General features: G+C 41.4%; 1 protein-coding gene across 1 annotated transcript in view; it reads left to right on the plus strand.

Annotated features, from left to right (window-relative positions):
* Positions 1 to 607: 607 nt before the first annotated feature.
* Positions 608 to 19,046, plus strand: part of COMMD1 (copper metabolism domain containing 1) — a gene marked incomplete at both ends in the record, with an annotated part of 133,122 nt that continues 114,683 nt past the window's right edge. Inside the window, 2 exons of the mRNA XM_080711873.1 lie at positions 608 to 784; positions 17,356 to 17,637. Of these exons, the coding sequence (XP_080567999.1) occupies positions 608 to 784; positions 17,356 to 17,637 (459 nt within the window). The remainder of the gene's footprint in view (positions 785 to 17,355; positions 17,638 to 19,046) is intronic.

Consider the following 19,046-nt stretch of genomic DNA (forward strand, 5'->3'; position numbering starts at 1 on the left):
TGAAGTCATTCCCCAATACCGGCACAGGTAATTCGGTTTTTATGCATTTCAGTGTAGCAAAGAAGTCATTGACAAAATATTTGTTATAGAAAGAACATTGGATTAGTGTCAGTGAGTTGGTTGCAAAGACAAGACACACATATATAAAAAAGGAATGAACTTTACAAGCGAACGAATCACGTGGTCAGGAGACCTAAGGACTAGGCAGCAAATAGATCTGCCTGGTAGATCCTATTGTTTATTGGTTGACAAGCTCTGGAATAAGATACAGCCACCCAAAAGTTAAGCTGGACCATCAACCCATCTTTCCTTTGAGTAGGCTTCTGAGAGATAAAAGAAATCGCCGGAAGGTAAGCGTCCTACTCGGAACTGAGTGGATTCGCCCGCGAGGCGCCCTAAGGGGATGGGCTTTGCAGAGCAAAGCTGGGGTCTACGACTCCAGCAGAGCTCGCCTCGCAGTCCACACGCACTCGCCCGCTGGGGCTTTTTGGCCCCTTCGGGCCGCCATGGCGCCGCCGCGCTCTGGTCCTGGGGGCGGGGCCTCCGTGCTCTGGTCCTGGGGGCGGGGCCTCCGTGCTCCGCTGCCGGGGGCGGGGCCGCCGCAGACATGGCGGGCGAGCTGGACGGCGCTAAGGCTCTGAGCGGGCTGCTGAGCGGCCTGGCCCAGGACGCCTTCCACGGGCACCCGGGCGTCACCGAGGAGCTGCTGCGGAGCCAGCTCTACCCGGAGGTGCCACCCGAGGAGTTCCGCCCCTTCCTGGCGAAGATGAGGGGGATTCTAAAGGTTCGCTCCCTCCGAAGCCCGCGGCCCTCCTCACCGCGCCCACCCGCGCCTCCCCGCCAGCCGCCCGCCGGCCCCGCGGCGCGCCCCTTGCGGGTTTCCGAAGGGCGACCCCTTTCGGCTCAAGATTCTGTCCCCAGGCTCACTGACACCTGTGGGTGCAAGGCGTCTCTCCTGTTTCGAGTTTCCCCGGCGGTTCCCTGGGCCTGGAGCTTTAAAATATAAGAGCGAGCCGGGCGTGGTGGCGCACGCTTGTAATCCCCGCGCTTGGGAGGCTGAGACAGGAGGATCGCACAGGTTCAAAGCCAGCCTCAGCTACTTAGTGAGGCTCTCAGCAACTTAGACCCTGTTTCCAAATAAAATATGAAATAGGTCTGGGAGTATAGCCCGGAGGTAGAAAGCCTCTGGGTTCCACCCCCAGTACCACAAAAATAAATAAATAAATAAAAGTAATAAAATAAAATAAAATACAAGAGCGAGCCGGGTGTGGTGGTGTATGCCTGTAATCCCAGTACGGGAGGCTCATATCGGAGGATCGCAGGATCGAGACCAGATTGAACAATTTAGTAAGACATTTAGCAACCCAATAAGACCCTGCTTCAAAAAGAAAAGAAAAAAAAGACTGGGGGGTGTAGCTCGGAGGTAGAATGCCCTGAATCTCCAGTACCAAGAAAAAAAAAGTGATAGGTTGCCCTGAGCTTTTCTGTATTGTGTAAGTTGTGAGCCTTAAAATGAGCCAGTGTTTCCTGGGATAGAGTGGGTTAGCTAGAGTGAGCACCTGTTAAGCGGTCGACTGAATAGATAAGAGAGCATATTTGCCAACTGAAGTCTTAAATGTAGATCAGGTTGTCCCATAAAATACACGAGGCAATATTAATTTTAATGTTTCATTTGACCTGGTATATTCAAAGTATTATCATTTCACATTAATCAAGGTACAAAATATTAAGATTTCATATCATTTTTTTCTTTGTACAAAAAAATTATACCATACATCGTATTAGGTTTATCAGATTAAAGATGTCATAGACCATATCTTTAGGATAACATTTCATATCATTTTTTCAACGAAGTTTTTGAAATCTGGTGTGTATTTTGCACTTAAAGCACACAACAGTTTGAATTAGCAACTATTCAAATGTTCATTAGCCACTCAGTGTGCTAATGCTGCGGTATTGGACAAGTCTTTTAAGCCAAGAAATGCGTTACATTATTGTGTTAGTCCACAGTGTACTGTAGAGATAGACTATGAAAAATAATGATTTTGATAGGGCTTTTATGTTTTAGGAACTAAACATTTTATATATTATTTGTTTTGTTTCCTGAAAAAGCATGGTAGACATCCATTTCAATTTACTTTAAAAAAATTTTTTTATTGGTGCATTATATTCATACATCCTATTGGGGTAAAAAACTTGTGTGTACATACATGTACACATCACCGCTTTAACCCCTACCCCATTCCCACCCCATTCCTTCCCCATTCCTCCTTCTCTTGCTTGGCTTAGTAGTTGACTTCGATATGTTTAAGTATGTTGTGTGTTTTAGAGAATTTCCTTCTTCCCCCCTCCCATCCCCTCATTTAGGTTGTCTTGTTTGCTCCTCTATAGGATTTCCTTTTTCATCTAGAGTTCCTCTTATGACCCATTTCTCCTTAGCTTTCACATATTAGGGAAAGCATCTGATTTCTTATTTTTTGTGACTGACTAATCTCACTTAGCATAATGTCCTCCAGTTCCATCCATTTCCCTGAAAATGATGTAAAATTGAGTTTTTTTTTAATGGCTGAGTAAAATTCCATTGTGTACATATCTCACAGTTTTGTAATCCATTCATCTGTTGATGGACATCTTGGCTGGTTCCATAGTTTGGCTATGGTGAATTGTGCAGCTATGAACATAGATACACATGCATTAGTTTGGTAGTTTGGTTTCCTTTCTTTTGGGTAGATACCCAGAAGTGGTATTGCTGGATCAAATGGTACATTTGTTCCCATTCTTCTGAGGATTCTCCTTACTGTTTTTCAAAGTGGTTGCACTAATTTGCAATCCCACCAATGTTTTAGAGTTCCCACTTCTCCACATCCTCGCCAGCATCTGTTGTTTGTGTTTTGAATGATTGCCATTCTAGTTGGAGTTAGGTGAAATCTCAGGGTACTTTTGATTTGCATCTCACTGATTGCCAATGATGTCGAGCATTTCTTCATGCATTTATTGGCCATTTGAATTTCTTCTTTCGTAAAATGTCTATTTAGTTCGCTTGCCCATTTTGTTATTGGATGCTTTGTTTTCTTAGTGTTGAGTTTCTTGAGTTATCTGTATATTCTAGATATTAATTCTCTATTGGAGGGGTAGGTGGCAAAAATCTTCTCCCATTCTGTTGGCTCTTGGTTGAGGTTCTTGACAGTTTCCTTTGCTGAACAGAAGCTCTTCAGTTTCATGCAATCTCACATATTGATTCGCCTTTTAATTTGTTGTGCCTTTGGGGTCTTGTTGAGAAAGTGTTTATCTGTGCCTATGTGTTGCAGTGTTGGACCTATGCCCTCTTCAAGGAGCTTCAAGGTCTCTGGCTTAATTTCCAAGTCTTTGATCCATCTTGAATTGACTTTTGTGCAGGGTGAGAAAGTGGGATTAATTTCCAATTTTCTGCATATGGTTAACCCGTTTTGCCAACACCATTTGTTGAACAGACTATCTTTTCCAGTGAATGTTTTTGGCCCCTTTGTCAAAAATCAATTGGCTGAAAGTGTGTGGACTTGTTTCTGGGTCTTCTATTCTGCTCCATTGGTCTATGTATGTATTTTTTTTTTTTTTTTGTCGTTGTTGTTATTGTTTTTGCCAGTACCATGCTTTTTTTTTTTTATTACAATGGCTTTGTAGTATAGTTTAAGTCAGGTATTATGATTCCTCCTACATGGATTTTGTTGCTGAGAACTACTTTAGCTATTCTGGGTTTTTTGTTACTCCAAATAAATTTAAGGACTGATTTTTCTATGTCTGTGAGGAATGATCTTGGTAGTTTAAGGGGCATTGTGTTAAATCTGTAGATCACTTTTGGAAGGATGGCCATTTTAATAATATTTATTCTGCCAATCCATGAACATGGAAGATCTTTCCATCTTCTAAGATCTTCGATTTCTTTTTTCATTGTTTTATAATTTTCTTTGTAGAGATCTTTTACCTCCTTGGTTAAGTTTATTCCTAAGTATTTTTTTTTTTTTTTTTTTTTTGTGGGAGATCCTGAGTGGAAGTGTTTTCTGAATTTCTTTTTCAATGGATTTATGGTTGGTGTACAGGAAAGCTTCTGATTTTTTAAGATTGATTTTGTATCCAGACAATTTGCTGAATTTGTTGATCAGTTCTATAAGCCTTTTGGTTGAGTTTGTTGGGTTTTCTAAATGTAGTATCATGTCATCTGCAAATAGTGAAAGTTTGAGTTCTTCTTTTCCTATTTGTACTCCTCTGATTTCCTTTTCTTGACTTACTGCTTTGGCTAGAGTCTCTAGTACTATATTGAAGAGAAGTGGTGATAATGGACATCCTTGTCTCGTTCTTGTTTTTAGGGGAATTCCTGAAGTCTTTCCCCATTTAATATGATGTTGGCGATGGGCTTCTTGTAGATTGCCTTAATGATGTAGAGATAATATTCCTTCTATTCCAATTCTCTGCAGTGTTTTTTTTTTTATCATAAATGGATGTTAGATTTTATCAAATGCTTTTTCCGCATCTATTGAAATGATCATGTGATTTTTGTCTTTGATTCTGTTTATATGATGAATTACATGGATTGATTTTCGTATGTTGAACCAGCCTTGCATCCCTGGGATGAACCCTACCTGGTCATGGTGTATGATTTTCTTGATGTGGTTTTGAATGCGTGTTGCTAGTATTTTGTTTAATAGTTTTGCATCCAAGTTCATCAGAGATATAGGCCTGTAGTTTTCCTTCCTTGAACTGTCTTTATTTGGTTTGGGCATTAGTGTGATGTTGGCTTCATAGAATGTATTTGGGAGAGTCCCGGTTTTTTCTATTTCGTGAAATAGTTTGAGTAGTATTGGGGTTAGCTCTTCTATAAAGGTTTTATAGAATTCACTTGGGAAACCATCTGGTCCTGGGCTTTTCTTTGATGGTAAGCTCTTTATTGCTGTTTCAATCTCTTTGATTGTTATTGGTTGGTTTAAATGTTCTTTATCTTCTTGACTCAGTTTAGGAAGGTTGTATTTATCTAGGAAGTTGTCAATTTCCTCCAGATTTTCCATTTTGTTGGAGTATAGTTTTTCGAAGTAGTTTCTGATAATCCTCTGGATTTCTACACTGTCAGTAGTAATGTCTCTTTTTTTATCTCTTATCTTCATAATTTGGGGTGATTCTCTTTTTTTTTATTTAGATTGGCTAGTGGTTTATCTATTTTGTTAATTTTTTCAAGAAACTAGCTTTTGGTTTTGGTGATTTTTTGTATTTTTTTATTCTCTATTTCGTTAATTTCTGCTCTAATTTTAATAATTTCCTGTCTTCTACTAGATTTGGGGCTCGATTGTTCCTGGTTTAATACTGCCTTCAAAGTGTCCCAGAGGTTTTGATATGTTGTATCTTTATTTTCATTTGTTTCTAGAAATTTCTTGCTTTCACCTCTTACATCTTCTATGACCCATTCTTCATTCAGAAGGGTGGTGTTCAGTCTCCACATGTTTATGTTGTTTCTTTGGGTCTTCTTATTCAATTTACTTTTTTGAGAGGAAGTCTCATTATGTTGCCCTGGGTGGCCTCAAACTGTGATCCTACACTTTATTTTGAAACAGGGGCTCACCAAGTTGTGGAGGGCCTCACTAAGTTTCTGAGGCTGACTTCAAGCCTGTGATTCCCCTCTCAGCCTCTCAAGTACTGGGATTACAAATATGCACCATGCTAAGTTCTGACTTGTTCTTAAAACTTGATGGATTTATTTATTTATTTTTGTTAAGGGGTTTTACTATGTCATCCCAGCTAGTTTCATACTTTCTGGGCTCAAGTGATCCTCTTGCCTCAGCTGAGATTACAGGTATGATACTGAGGATTGAACCCAGGGTCATTCAACTTCCGAATTACACCCAGCTCGTTTTTATTTTTATTTTTATTTTTATTTTTTTGTGGTACTGGGGCTGGAACCCAGGGACATTCTACCTCCAAGTTACACTCCCAGCCCAATTTTTTTATTCTTTATTTTGAAACAGGGTCTCACTGAGTTGCAAAGGGCCTCACAAAGTAGCTAAGGCTGTCCTCGAACTGTGATCCTCCTGTCTAAGCCTCCCAAATGCTGGGATTATAAGCATGTACCACCTCACCAGCTTATTTTTTGTTTTGATTCAGGGTCTCACTGAGTAGCTAAGGCTGGTCCTAACCTACAATCCTCCTGTCTTAGCCTCCCAGGTACTGAGATTACATGGGTGTGCCACCATGCCTCACTAATTTTTTTTTTTAAACAAAGACCTAGGCACCTGTATGCTTTTCATTATTTTTATTATGAACATTAAGAGTATAGAAATCTGAGATTTGTAAAACCATATCTAATAGTAGCTGCTGATGTAATCAATACTAATATTTTTGTGCATTGTACAAATACTTTATTAAGCATCTTAACTATAAGCCATGCATTATGTTTTGGACATGGCAGTAAACAGCACAGCTGTTTATACCCTTGTGAGCCATAGTTTCTTCAAGAATATAGATGTTACAACAGTAGTTAAGCTGGGCATGGTGATGTATACTTGTAGTCCCAGTACTTGGGAGGCTGAGACAGGAAGATTGCAGGTTCGCTGCCAGCCTCCGCAATTTAGTGAGGCCCCCCCACAACTTAGTGTGAGACCCTGTTTCAAAATAAAATAACAAAATAGGGGTGAGGTCATAGCTTGAGGTGGAATGCTCCTGAGTTCCATCTCCATTACCATATACAAAAAAGAAATTATTTACTTTAGGTACTGGGGATTGATCCTGGGGCATTTTACCTCCATCTATACCTCAGCCCTTTGTATTTTTAAAAATTTGATTAATTAATTAATTTATTTTGTGGGTCTGGAGTTGGAACCCAGGGACATTGGACCTCCGGACTTTATCCCCTGCCCTGTTTTTTATTCTCTGTTTTGAAACAGGGTCTCACTGAGGTGTAAAGGGCCTCACTAAGTAGCTGAGGCTGTCCTCGAACCGCGATCCTCTATTCTCAGCCTCTTGAATGCTGGGATTACAAGTGTGTGCTGCCCGGCTAGCCCTTTGTATTTTGAGAGCTTGTTTGGAGGTTCTAGCAGGGGAGCGCAGCTACTCGTATACCCTTGACCGAAGACCGGTCCTGGTCCTCCTCTATTCAGGGAAGGTCGTCCTCTTCGACTGAGCGCGCAGCTTCGGGAGGGACGCACATGGAGCCATGAGGGAGGAAGGGGCCAGCCAGGTCAGCCGAATCAACCCTGGCGATCAATGGGGTGACAGATGTCGCAGCCAGATCGCCCTCACATCTTAGCCCTTTGTATTTTGAAACAGGGTCTTGTTAGATTGTTGAGGGTCTTGCTAAATTGCTGAGGCTGGCCTTGAACCTACAATTCTCCTGTGTCAGCCTGCCAGGTACTGGATTACAGGAACGTGCCACCATGCTCAGTTTACAGGTAGTTTAGAGGTAGAATGCCCAGGGGTTCAATCCCCAGCAACCCCCCACCCCCCCCACACAATATTTAGACCATATATTTTGTATCCTTTATATTCAATGTCTTACTATGCCCAAAATATGAGCAAAATTTATTCTTTCAAAAAATATTGCATCACACAATTTTCTTAATTTATAAAAACATATAAACCAGAGAATGAGAATGTTCTGTTGTCTGGTCATACTATTAGGTCTTATCTATAAACAGTAATTCTGTTTCTCTCCTGTAGGTGGCAGTAGAATATTGGCTTGCTAATGTATGGTTAACCTATGCTAGAAGCAACATAATGTTTAAATGTTCTTTGGAATATTCTAATTCAGAAAATAAGAATTTCTTACCTAAAAAGGAGTTTCAAATTTGGCTTGATACTTTGAATTTAGAAATATCATTTTCTTGCCGGGCGTGGTGGCGCACGCTTGTAATCCCTGCGCTTGGGAGGCAGAGACAGGAGGATCGCGCAGGTTCGAAGCCAGCCGCGCGCGCTGATTTAGGAGACCCTGTTTCCAATAAAAATGTAAAAATAGGTCTGGGGATGTAGCCCGGAGGTAGAAGGGCTTCTAAGAACCCCAGTACCACCACCAAAAAAAAAAAAAAAAAAAATATCATTTTCTGGAGGTTCTTTTTTTGGTTCTGGGAATTGAACCCGGGGCAATATACCTCCAAGCTACACTGCAGCCTTATTATTATTTAAAAATTTTTTTTTATTTGGTGGCTTGGGGGTTGAACCCAGGGACATTCTACTTCCAAGCTACACCCCACTCATATTTTTATTTTTTTGAAATGAAGTCTTGCTAGTTTAATGAGAGTCTCACTATTTCTCACTATTTGTTGAGACTGTTCTCACCTGCAATCCTCCTGTCTCAGCCTTCCATGTATTGGGATTACAGGTGTGTACCACCATGCCTGGCTGACCTTTATTATTTTTAATTTTTTATGGTACTGGGATGGACCCCAGAGTCATTCTACCCTTGAGCTACACCCCACCGTTATTTTATTTTTATTTAGAAACAGTCTTGCTAAGTTGATGAGAGTCTTTATACTTGCTGAGGCTGTCTTCAAAGGTGCAATCCTTTAGTCTCAGCCTCCCAAATACTGGGATTATAGGCATTCGTCACAATGCTTTGCTTTATTTTTAAAATTTGAAATAGAGTCTTGCTAAGTTCCTGAGGTGCTCCCTAAATTGCTAAGCCTGGCCTTGAACCTGCAGTCCTTTTCTCAGCCTCCCAAGTACTGGAATTATAGGCATGTACCACCATGCATGGCTACTCCAGTCCATTTATTTTTTGTTTTGAAACAGGGTCTCACTAGGTTGCTGAGAATCTTGCTAAATTAGGAGTCTGGTCTTGAACCTTAAATTCTTCTGTCTTGGCCTCTCAAATGCTGGGATTACAAGGGTATGCCACCACACCTGGCTCCCTGAGTTCCATTAAAGAAATAGAACCCTTTATAACTGAGAAATGTTTTTCCTCAAAGTTGTATAAAGGATAATTGAATACATTTATATATTCTTCTCCCCAGGTTGTATATTTTTATTCCTTGTCATGCATTTTATAGCTTCTCCAATGGTCACAATGGTCAGTGACCTTATTAACTATTACTTTTTTTTTTTTTTTTTTTTTTTTTTGGTGGTACTGGGGTTCCTGGAAACCTCCAGGCTACACTCTTAGACCTATTTTATATATATATTTGGAAACAGGGTCTCTTAAGCCAGCATGTCTGGCTTCGAACCTGCGCGATCCTCCTGTCTCTGCCTCCCAACTGTGGGGATTACAAGCGTGCGCCACCACGTTTGGCTGATTTTTTTTTTTTTTTAAAGAGAGGATTTTACAACGTTCCTTGTCCAGGTCCAGGTCTCCTGGAACTCTTGGATCAAGTGAGCCTCTTGCCTCAGACTCCACTGTGCAGGGATTACTGGCATGGGCCACCACACCCAGCTAAATTTTCTATGTTTTTTTTTCCCCTGCAGTACTAGGTGTGGAACCCAAAGGCATTCTACCTCCGAGTGACACCTCAGCTCTATTTTTATTCTTTATTTTGAAACAGGGTCTCACTGAGTTGCAAGGGCCTCACTAAGTAGCTGAGGCTGGCTGCGAACCGCGATCCTCCTGTCTCAGCCTCCCAAATATTGGGATTATAAGCATACGCCACCACACCCAGCTTTTTTTTTTTTTTGGTCTTTTCTGTAGCTACCATTTTTCTTTATTATTAAATCTTTTAAATGTTTGTTCTCAGCACTTCTTTTGTAGGACAATAAACTTCTGTTGGTAGTGGGGCTCTGGTTGTAATAAAAGATGACTGCAGCTGAGCGTGGCAATACAAGTCTATAATTCCCAATTCTTGGGAGGCTGAGACAGTAGGATCACAGGTTCAAAGCCAGCCTTAGCAATTTAGTGAGACTTTTAGCACAACCTAGTGAGACCCTGATTCAAAGCAAAAAATAAAAAGGACTGGGGGTATAGCTCAGAGGTATAATTCCCTTGGGTTCTATTGCCAGTACTTCTTCCTACAAAAAAGAAAAAAAGTGAGGCATGGTGGCACATGCTTGTCATCCCAGCGCTTGGGGGGCTGAGACAGGAGGATCACATGTTTGTTGACAGCCTCAGCTACTTAGTGAGGCCGTCCAAACTTAAACAGTTAAAAATAGGGCTGGGGGTGTAGCTCGGAGGTAGAATGCCCCTGGGTTCAATCTTAGTACCACAAAGGAAAAAAAAAAAAAAAAAAAACAAAAAAACTGAGCATGAGCACGCTTGTAATCCCAGAATTTGGGAGGCGGGACAGGAGGATTGCAGTTTGGGGAAAGCCTCAAGTACTTAGGCCCTCTACAATTCAGTGAGACCCTGTTTCAAAATAAAGAGTAGAAAATTGGGCTGGAGGTGCAGCTTGGAGGTAGAATACGCCCCTGGGTTCCACTTTTAGTACCACACACACACACACAAAAAAAAAAAAAAAAAAAAAAAAAAAAAAAGAAAAAGAAAGAAAGAGAAAAAAAATTGTGAGGTTGTTTTTTTCCCCTTCTGTAACTTTTTTTGTGTGTGGTATTGGGAAATGAAACTAGGAGCTTTCTATATCTTAGCTCCCCCCCCCCCAGCCCTTTTTAGTTGCATTTTATTTATTTATTTATTTGTGTGTGGTGCTGGGGATCGAACCCAAGGACATTCTACCTCTGAGCTATACCCCCAGCTCTATTTTTTATTTATTTATTTATTTTTATTTTTTTTATTTTGAAACAGGGTCTCACTAAATTGCGGAGGGCCTCACTAAGTAGCTGAGACTAGCTGTAAACCCAGATCTTCCTGTCTTGGCCTCCCAAGTACTGGTATTACAAGCGTGCGCCACCACGCCCAGCTTTTTAATTTTTAATTTTTTTTTTTTTTTTTTGCCATACTGGGGATCGAACCCAGAGGCATTCTACCTCCGAGTTACACTCCTAGCTCTATTTCATTCTTTATTTTGAAACCGTTGCCCTAAGTTGCAGAGGGCCTCAGACGTTGAGGCTAGCTGCAAACCTACGATCCTCCTGTCTCAGCCTTCTCAAGTACTGGGATTACAAGCCTGTGACCCCAGGCCTGAATCTTTTCTTTTGAAACGGTCTGGGTGATTTTCTGAGAATCTTGCTGTTGCTGAAGCTCTCCTTGAACCTGTGATACTCCTGTTTCAGCCTCCTAAGTACTAGGATTACAGGTGTGTACTACCATGCCTGGCTTCCCTTTCGTAACTTTATGCAGAATATGGAGTAGTTCCAGAGATGCTATTAATTATAATTACTTTAACATGCCCTATGTAGGCTTCTGGCCAAAGATTATATATTACCTATGTAAGAGAATGATTAGGAATATATTTGGAGGAAAATAATTAAGGTTCAAATTCATGGAATCACCATTGACTTTGTTATCCATGGTTTCTGGGTTAGCATGTAAATTAGTTCCAGAGTGACAAAATTATAGATTATTTTGTTGAATAACAGTGTAATTTGATATAATCCTAATGTAATGTTCTGTAATTAGACTTGGGTAATGGGGAAGGCAGCAAATTGCTTTCAAGATATCTAGCCTCAAGAGATTTTGCTGAAGCAGATTCTAAGCTGTTCTTTCAGACATTCAGAATATTAAGATTGGAGAGCTGGCTTGATTAGTGGGCGGGTAAACAGGAACTACTACTATTTATAGAATACCTGTCAAGATTTTTCAGTATTGAATTAGAAACCCTTTTAATTCGCCATTAGCTTAGACAAAATCATTACTTTTTCCTGTCTAGGAGGGCAAACTGAATGATGGATGATGCAGAATTGATGTATTGCTTTTTTTTTTTTTAATTGCTGAAGCTCTCCTTGAACCTGTGATCACACTCCTGTTTCAGCCTCCTAAGTACTAGGATTACAGATGTGTACCACCATGCTGGAGATTGCACCCAGGGGCATTCTACCTCTGAACTACATCTCTAGCTCTTTTTATTTTTTGTTTGGAAGCAGGGTTTCGTTCGTGGCTGACAGTCTTCCTAAGTAGCTGAGGCTGGCTTCATCTTGCAGTCCTCCTATTTTAGCTTCCCAAGTACTGGGATTATAATTGTGTACCACCATGCTTGGTGGAATATTGTTTTTATTTATTTATTTATTTACTTACTTATTTATTTTTGTGGTACTGGGGTTCCTAGAAGCCCTTCTACCTCCGGGCTACACTCCCAGACCTATTTTTTATATTTTAATTTGGAAACAGGGTCTCTTAAGCCAGTGCGGCTGGCTTCGAACCTGCACGATCCTCCTGTCTCCGCCTCCCAAGCGCGGGGATTACAAGCGTGCGCCACCATGCCTGGCAGGAATATTGTTTTTAATCAGGTAATAAGGCAAGTATGGAGTCTTTTATTTATTTCTTCACACATTAAACTATGTTCAAAATTTTGTGCTAAGTATTAGGAGAATATAAAGAGTTTCATATGGAGCCTATAATTTATTTTATAAATTTCATAAGGAGCCTGTAATTTACTAAGGGGAACAAACTTGTATCTAAATGATAAGGATTGAAAGAAATTAAAACCTAATAATTAAGTTTTAATTAATTCTAATTACTAGGTTATAATAGCATTTAAGTTGAGCCTAGAAGTTATAATTTCTAGCTGGACTTAGTAGCACATGCCTATAATCCTAGGAGGATTGCAGGTTCCAGTCCAGCCTCAGCAGTTTAGCAAGATCCTCACGCAGTTTAGCAAGACCCTGTTTTATTTCATTTATTAAAAAAAATTTTTTTTTGGTGATGCTGGGAATTGAACCCAGGGGTTTTCTGCTTCCAAGCTATACCGCAGCCCTATTTTATTTTAATTTTGTTTGCTGGGTGTGGTGGCGCACACTTGTAATCCCCGGGCTTGGTAGGCTGAGACAGGAGGATCACACAGGTTCGAAGCCAGCCTCGGCTACTTAGGCTCTCAGCAACTTAGTGAGACCCTGTTTCCAAATAAAATATAAAATAGGTCTGGGAGGATAGCCCGGCGGTAGAAAAGCCTTTGGGTTCCAACCCCCCCCCCCCCAATACCGCACACACACACAAAAAGTCCCTTCTTTCTCATTTTTTTCTTTTTCTTTTCTTTTCTTTTCTTTTTTTTTTTTTTTTTTTTTTTTTGGTGGTACAGGGAGTGGAACCAAGGGGCTTTTCTACATCCGGGCTACACTCCCAGACCTATTTTATACTTTATTTGGAAACAGGGTCTCACTAAGTTGCTGAGAGCCTCACTAAGTAGCTGAGGCTGGCTTTGTACCTGTGTGATCCTCCTGTCTCAGCCTCCCAAGTGCTGTGATTACAAGCGGGTGCCACCACGCCCAGCTTTTATTCTTTATTTTGAAACAGGGTCTTTTGCTAGGCTGTCTTGCTGAGGCGGTCCTCCAGTCTGTAATCCTCCTGTTTCAGCCTCTGAAGCACTGGGATTACAAGTGTGGCTACCATGCCCAGCTAAGACCCTGTTTTATTATTATTATTATTTTTACAGTACTAGGGATGGAACTCAGGGGCATTCTACCTCTGAGCAACACCCCCAGCCCTACTTTTTAATCCTTTATTTTGAAACAGGGTCTCACTGAGTTGTGAATGGCCTCACTATATCTCAGCCTCCTGTCTCAGCCTCCCCAGTGCTGGGGTTACAAGTGTGCGCTACCATGCCCGGCTAAGACCCTGTTTTATTTTTATTTTTTTAATTTATTTTTTTGTGGTACTGGGGATGGAAGCCAGGGGCTTTCTACCTCCAGGCTACATTCCCAGAACTATTTTATTTTTTTATTTGGAAACAGGGTCTCACTAAGACACTGAGAGCTTAAGTAGCTGAAGCTGGCTTCGAACCTGCGCGATCCTCCTGTCTCAGCCTCCCAAGTGCTGGGATTACAAGCGTACGCCACCACACCCAGCTAAAACCCTGTTTTAAATAAAAAATAGAAAGGGTTGGGAAGGGTTGGGAATGTAGCTTAGAGATAAGATGCCTCTGGGTTCAATTCCTAGTTAAAAAGATTTCTACCAGTAGAATAAGGGGTGTTTAGCTGGGCATGATGGCACCTGCCTGTAATCCCAGTACTTGGAAGGCTAAAACAGGAGGATTGCATGTTCAAGGATAGTCTCAGCAATGTAGTAAGACTCTCACCAAAACAAAACAAAACAAATACAGAACTGAAAGTATAGCTCTGAGGTAAAACACCCCTAGGCTCAATTCCCAGTAACACACATACACATACACACACACACACACACACACACACACACACACACACAGTTAGGGGTTCTATATAACAGGACATTAAGATGTGTAACTATGGAAGTATATGTTGAGTTCAAAGATACCATGGTCTCAGTGAAACCTGTGAGACACAAGAGGACAACAGGGACCTGATTCCAGGAATCTGCTTGGCCACATGTGGTGTGGTGGTGGTGCATTCCTGCAATCTCCTCTTATGGGAGACTGAGACAGGAAGATTGTAGGTTCCAGGCCAGCCTCAGAACTCAGTCAGACCCTCAGCAATATAGCAAGACTTTGTTTCAGAATTAAAAGACTGTGTATATAGCTCAGAGGTAGAATGCCCCGAGTTCAGTTTCTAGAACAAGAAAGAAAGGAAGGAAGGAAGAAGCCCTCTTACATTTGGATCTTATATTCTGGGGAGCAAGAAGCCAGGGAAGAAAGGAAGAGAGAGAGAGCAAGAGAGAGCGAGAGAGCGAGAGAGAGAGAGAAGAGAAAGAAAACACGAAGATAAATGCCGTATTAATACATTTGGACTTTATTTTGTGGGGATCAAAAAGCCAGGGAAAAGTTTAAATTGGACAAATGACATAAAATCAGATTTGTAAAAGAATTTCTTGCAAAGTGTGAAGCACTGAATTTTAAAGTACTGAATTATGAATTTTGGACTTTTTTCACAGTCCAAAAAAAGGAACTTTGCTTATTATAGCCCATTATCTTTTGCCTTTATTTTGTACTGGGGATAGAACCCAGGATTCTTCTACCTCTGAGCCATATCCCCAGCTCTATTTTGAAACAGGGTCTTGCTAAGTTGCTAAGATTTGAGCCTGTGATTCTCTTGTCTCAGTTTCCCAAGTACTGGGATTATAGGTATGAGTGAAAGGATAAAGTTTGACCACACCAGAGACCACCTTGTAGCCAAGAGATTTATTGGAGGGGCCGGTATGAAAGGAAGAAACAAAGAAAGAGAAAGAGATAGAGACAGAGGGGGAGAGAGAGAGAAAGAAGAATCTAGGAAGAGAGGGAGCACGTGCTGGGGTCAGTATTATATAGGTGATTGGGGTTACAGATTGGGGGCTAATAGGCTTAGAGAAATGCCCTTTGAACTAATTGGAGTCCCATGGGAGGGGGTCGTGCAGCCAGGTAATTGGCTGAGGGTAGCAGGGAATATCCCTTTCACTGATTGGCCATTGGGCCAACAGGAGGGGGCAGGTCTCCCAGGTAAGTGACCAGGTGCTGTCAGAGGGGGAGATGGTAGCTTAACCGGTCAGACCAGGGCCTTTCAGGAAACTTAGCTCATGGAGGGTGGGCTTCTGAAGTAAGAACTTAATTCATCTAACAATGAGTAGTACCATGCCTGGCTGACACGGAATAATAAATAATAATAATAATAATAATAATAATAATAATAATTATTATTATTATTATTATTATTATTATTATTATTATTTTGGTGCTAGGGATTGAACCCAGGGGCATTCTACCTCCAAGCTATATTCCCAGCCTGATTTTATTTTTTTATTTGGAAACAGGGTCTTGCTAGGTTGATAAGACTCTCACTACCTGCTGAGGCCATCCTGGAACCTGTGATCTTTCTGTCTCATCCCCCCCAGGTACTGGGATTATAGGCATGCATCACCACACTTGGCCTGACATGGAATTTATTATTGTACCAGTATTGGGAATGGCCTAGGAAGATTTGAGAAAGCTCTGATTATTAATATATATATATATATATATATATATTTTTTTTTTTTTTTTTTTTTTTTTTTGCGGGTCTGGGGATGGAACCCAGGGGCATTCAACCTCCGAGCTACACCCCCTGCCCTATTTTTTATTCTTTATTTTGAAACCAGATCTCACTGAGTTTCAGAGGGCCTCACTAAGTAGCTGAGGCTGTCTGCGAACCGCGATCCTCCGGGTCTCAGCCTCCCAAATGCTGGGATTACAAGCGTGCGCCACCACGCCTGGCTTAATAAATATATTTCAAAAATTGGGTGAGGGGCAGATCTGTGGAGGGACTTGGTTTCTGCCCAGAAGCAGGCAACTATTCTAATGTAAATTAACCTAGCTAAAGGTAATTAGCAAGTCCATAGGAGAGGGGAACTAGGACTTCCTCATCCTATTTTAAAGACAGGTTTACATAATTGGATAATCTAGCTAGGATGGGAGGAGGGGGTCGACCTTGGTGAAAGGAGATACCTGGGGGGGGGGAAGTAAGAGGAGGGACTTTACAGGGACTTTTACTACATCAGAATTACGTGAAACAAGATGGAGGATGTCATGTGTATAAAAAGTCTGTTCTCTGTTTTGTATTTTGGTAACTATCTTCTGTATTTCTATCTTAATAAACTCATTTAAATCTTCAGCAAGAATATGGACTATTGCATATTTATCCTTAGCTCAGGACAAGAACCCGCGGTTTTTGGTTTTTGGGGAATAATTCCCAGGGGCCTAACAAAGGTCCCTGGGTACAGTTCCCCTAGATGGTAATAGTCACAGTCCAAACCGTAACAATTATTATTATTATTTTAGTTTTTGCAGTACTAGACATTGAACCCAGGGGCATTCTACCTCCAAGCTACAGCCCCAGACCTATTTTTTAGTCTTTATTTTAAAACAGGGTCTCACTAAGTTATGGAGGGCCTCACTAAGAATCTGGCTGCAAACCCGGATCCTCCCGTCTTAGCCTTCCAAATGCTGAGATTATGAGTATGTAACACCACACCTGCAGCCGGGCGTGGTGGCGCACGTTTGTAATCCCCACGCTTGGGAGGCTGAGACAGGAGGATCGCACAGGTTTGAAGCCAGCCTCAGCTACTTAGTGAGGCTCTCAGCAGCTTAGTGAGACCCAGTTTCCAAATAAAATATAAAACAGGTCTGGGAGTATAGCCTGGAGGTAGAAAGCCCCTGGGTTCCACCCCCAGTACCACCAAAAAACCCACAAAAAACAAAAAACCCACACCTGGCTAATATGGAATGTGTAATGGCAGCTTTTCTGTTTTTTGTTATTTGCAATGGGCATGTTTTTGTATTTTTATTGTACTCATTACTCATTCTTTTTACTATAATTTCATGATGACCCTTTCACAAGTGTATTCAGTGCTTAAGACTCACTCAGAATATTCTCTGTAGTTCAGAAGCTCATTTTCTAGTTCTTGTCCATGTCGAAATTTAACTGCTTTTTCCTTCATCTTTGTAGTCTATTGCATCTGCAGACATGGATTTCAACCAGCTGGAGGCATTCTTGACTGCTCAAACCAAAAAGCAAGGCGGGATCACATCTGACCAAGCTGTTGTCATCTCCAAATTCTGGAAGAGCCACAAGACAAAAATCCGAGAGAGCCTTGTGAACCAGAGTCGCTGGGACAATGGGCTTCGGGGCCTGAGCTGGAGAGTTGATGGCAAGTCTCAGTCAAGGCACTCCGCTCAGATACACACCCCGGTCGCCATCATAGAACTAGAGTTTGGGAAGAGTGGACAGGTGAGTTCACTTCAGTCAGTTTCCCTTTGTAAACTCTATTTCCATTACATTATTACCCGATCCATTCGGATTGATTTTTACTTAACAGTCTTCTTTGTAGAGATAATAATAGCAGAAAAGAAACTGTTTCCTAGAATTCCTTTTCATAGGCAGTATCATCTGGAAATTTAGATTTTCCCAGTATGGACAGTCTAGAAATCAGCCCCAGGGCCCACAGTTGTCTGAGAACAGAAGAGCAGATGGCCAGTAAAGCGACTGCACAGTTGGCGCCTGCTGCGCTTTGGTTAGATCTCAAAATCCTTGGCGTTGAGTCAGAATCTCCAAGCAGTGATGGAACAGAACAAGATAACACAGAACAAGAATTGGTATTAAATAACAGAACAAAACAATCTTATGCAGTTGTTTTTGTGGTCAGTCTTAGGTATAGGAGATTTTATTCCTATATTTATTATAATATATATAATGTAATACACTATATATATATTTTTTTCTTCTTTTGGGGGTACTGGTATTGAACTCATAGGCATTCTACCTCTTTTTTTTATTTTTGGTGGTACTGGGGTTCCTGGAAGCCCTTCTACTTCTGGGCTACACTCCCAGACCTATTTTATATTTTTATTTGGAAACAGGGTCTCTTAAGGCCAGCATGGCTGGCTTCGAACCTGCGTGATCCTCCTGTCTCCGCCTCCCAAGCGCAGGGATTACAAGCGTGCACCAGCACACCCGGTGTCTACCTCTTTTTTTAAAGCTTGCCACCATGCCTGGCTTTATTCTTTATTTTGAAACCGTGTCTCACTGAGTTGCAAAGGGCTTCACTAAGTCGCTGAGGCTGTCCTTGAACCGTGATCCTCCCAAATGCTGGGATTACAAACATGTGCCACCATGCCTGGCTGGTATTCTACTTCTGAGCTATATGCCCAACCCTTTTTTATTTTGAAACAGAATCTGACTTGCTAAGTTGCTGAGGTTGGTCTCAAACCTGTAATTCTCCTTGTTAGCCTTCCAAGGAAATGATATATCTTAATTACATTAATGCATTCTTTCTTTCTTTTTTTTTTTTTTTTTTTTCTTGTGGTGCTGAGTATGGAACCCAGGGGCCTTTTTGTTTTGTTTTGTTTTTTTGGTGGTATTGGGGGTGGAACCCAGAGGCTTTCTACCTCCGGGATATACTCCCAGCCCTATTTTGTATTTTATTTGGAAACAGTCTCACTAAGTTGCTGAGAGCCTCACTAAGTAGCTGAGGCTGGCTTCGAACCTGCACGATCCTCCTGTCTCAGCCTCCCAAGCTCAGGGATTACAAGCTTATATCACCATGCCTGGCCCAACCTAGGGGCCTTCTACCTCTGGGCTACATTTCCAGACCTAGTTTATATTTTATTTGGAAACAGGGTCTCACTAAATTGCTGAGA

This window comes from Muscardinus avellanarius, assembly GCF_963383645.1.
Source record: "Muscardinus avellanarius genome assembly, chromosome: 15".
Taxonomy (NCBI): domain Eukaryota; kingdom Metazoa; phylum Chordata; class Mammalia; order Rodentia; family Gliridae; genus Muscardinus; species Muscardinus avellanarius.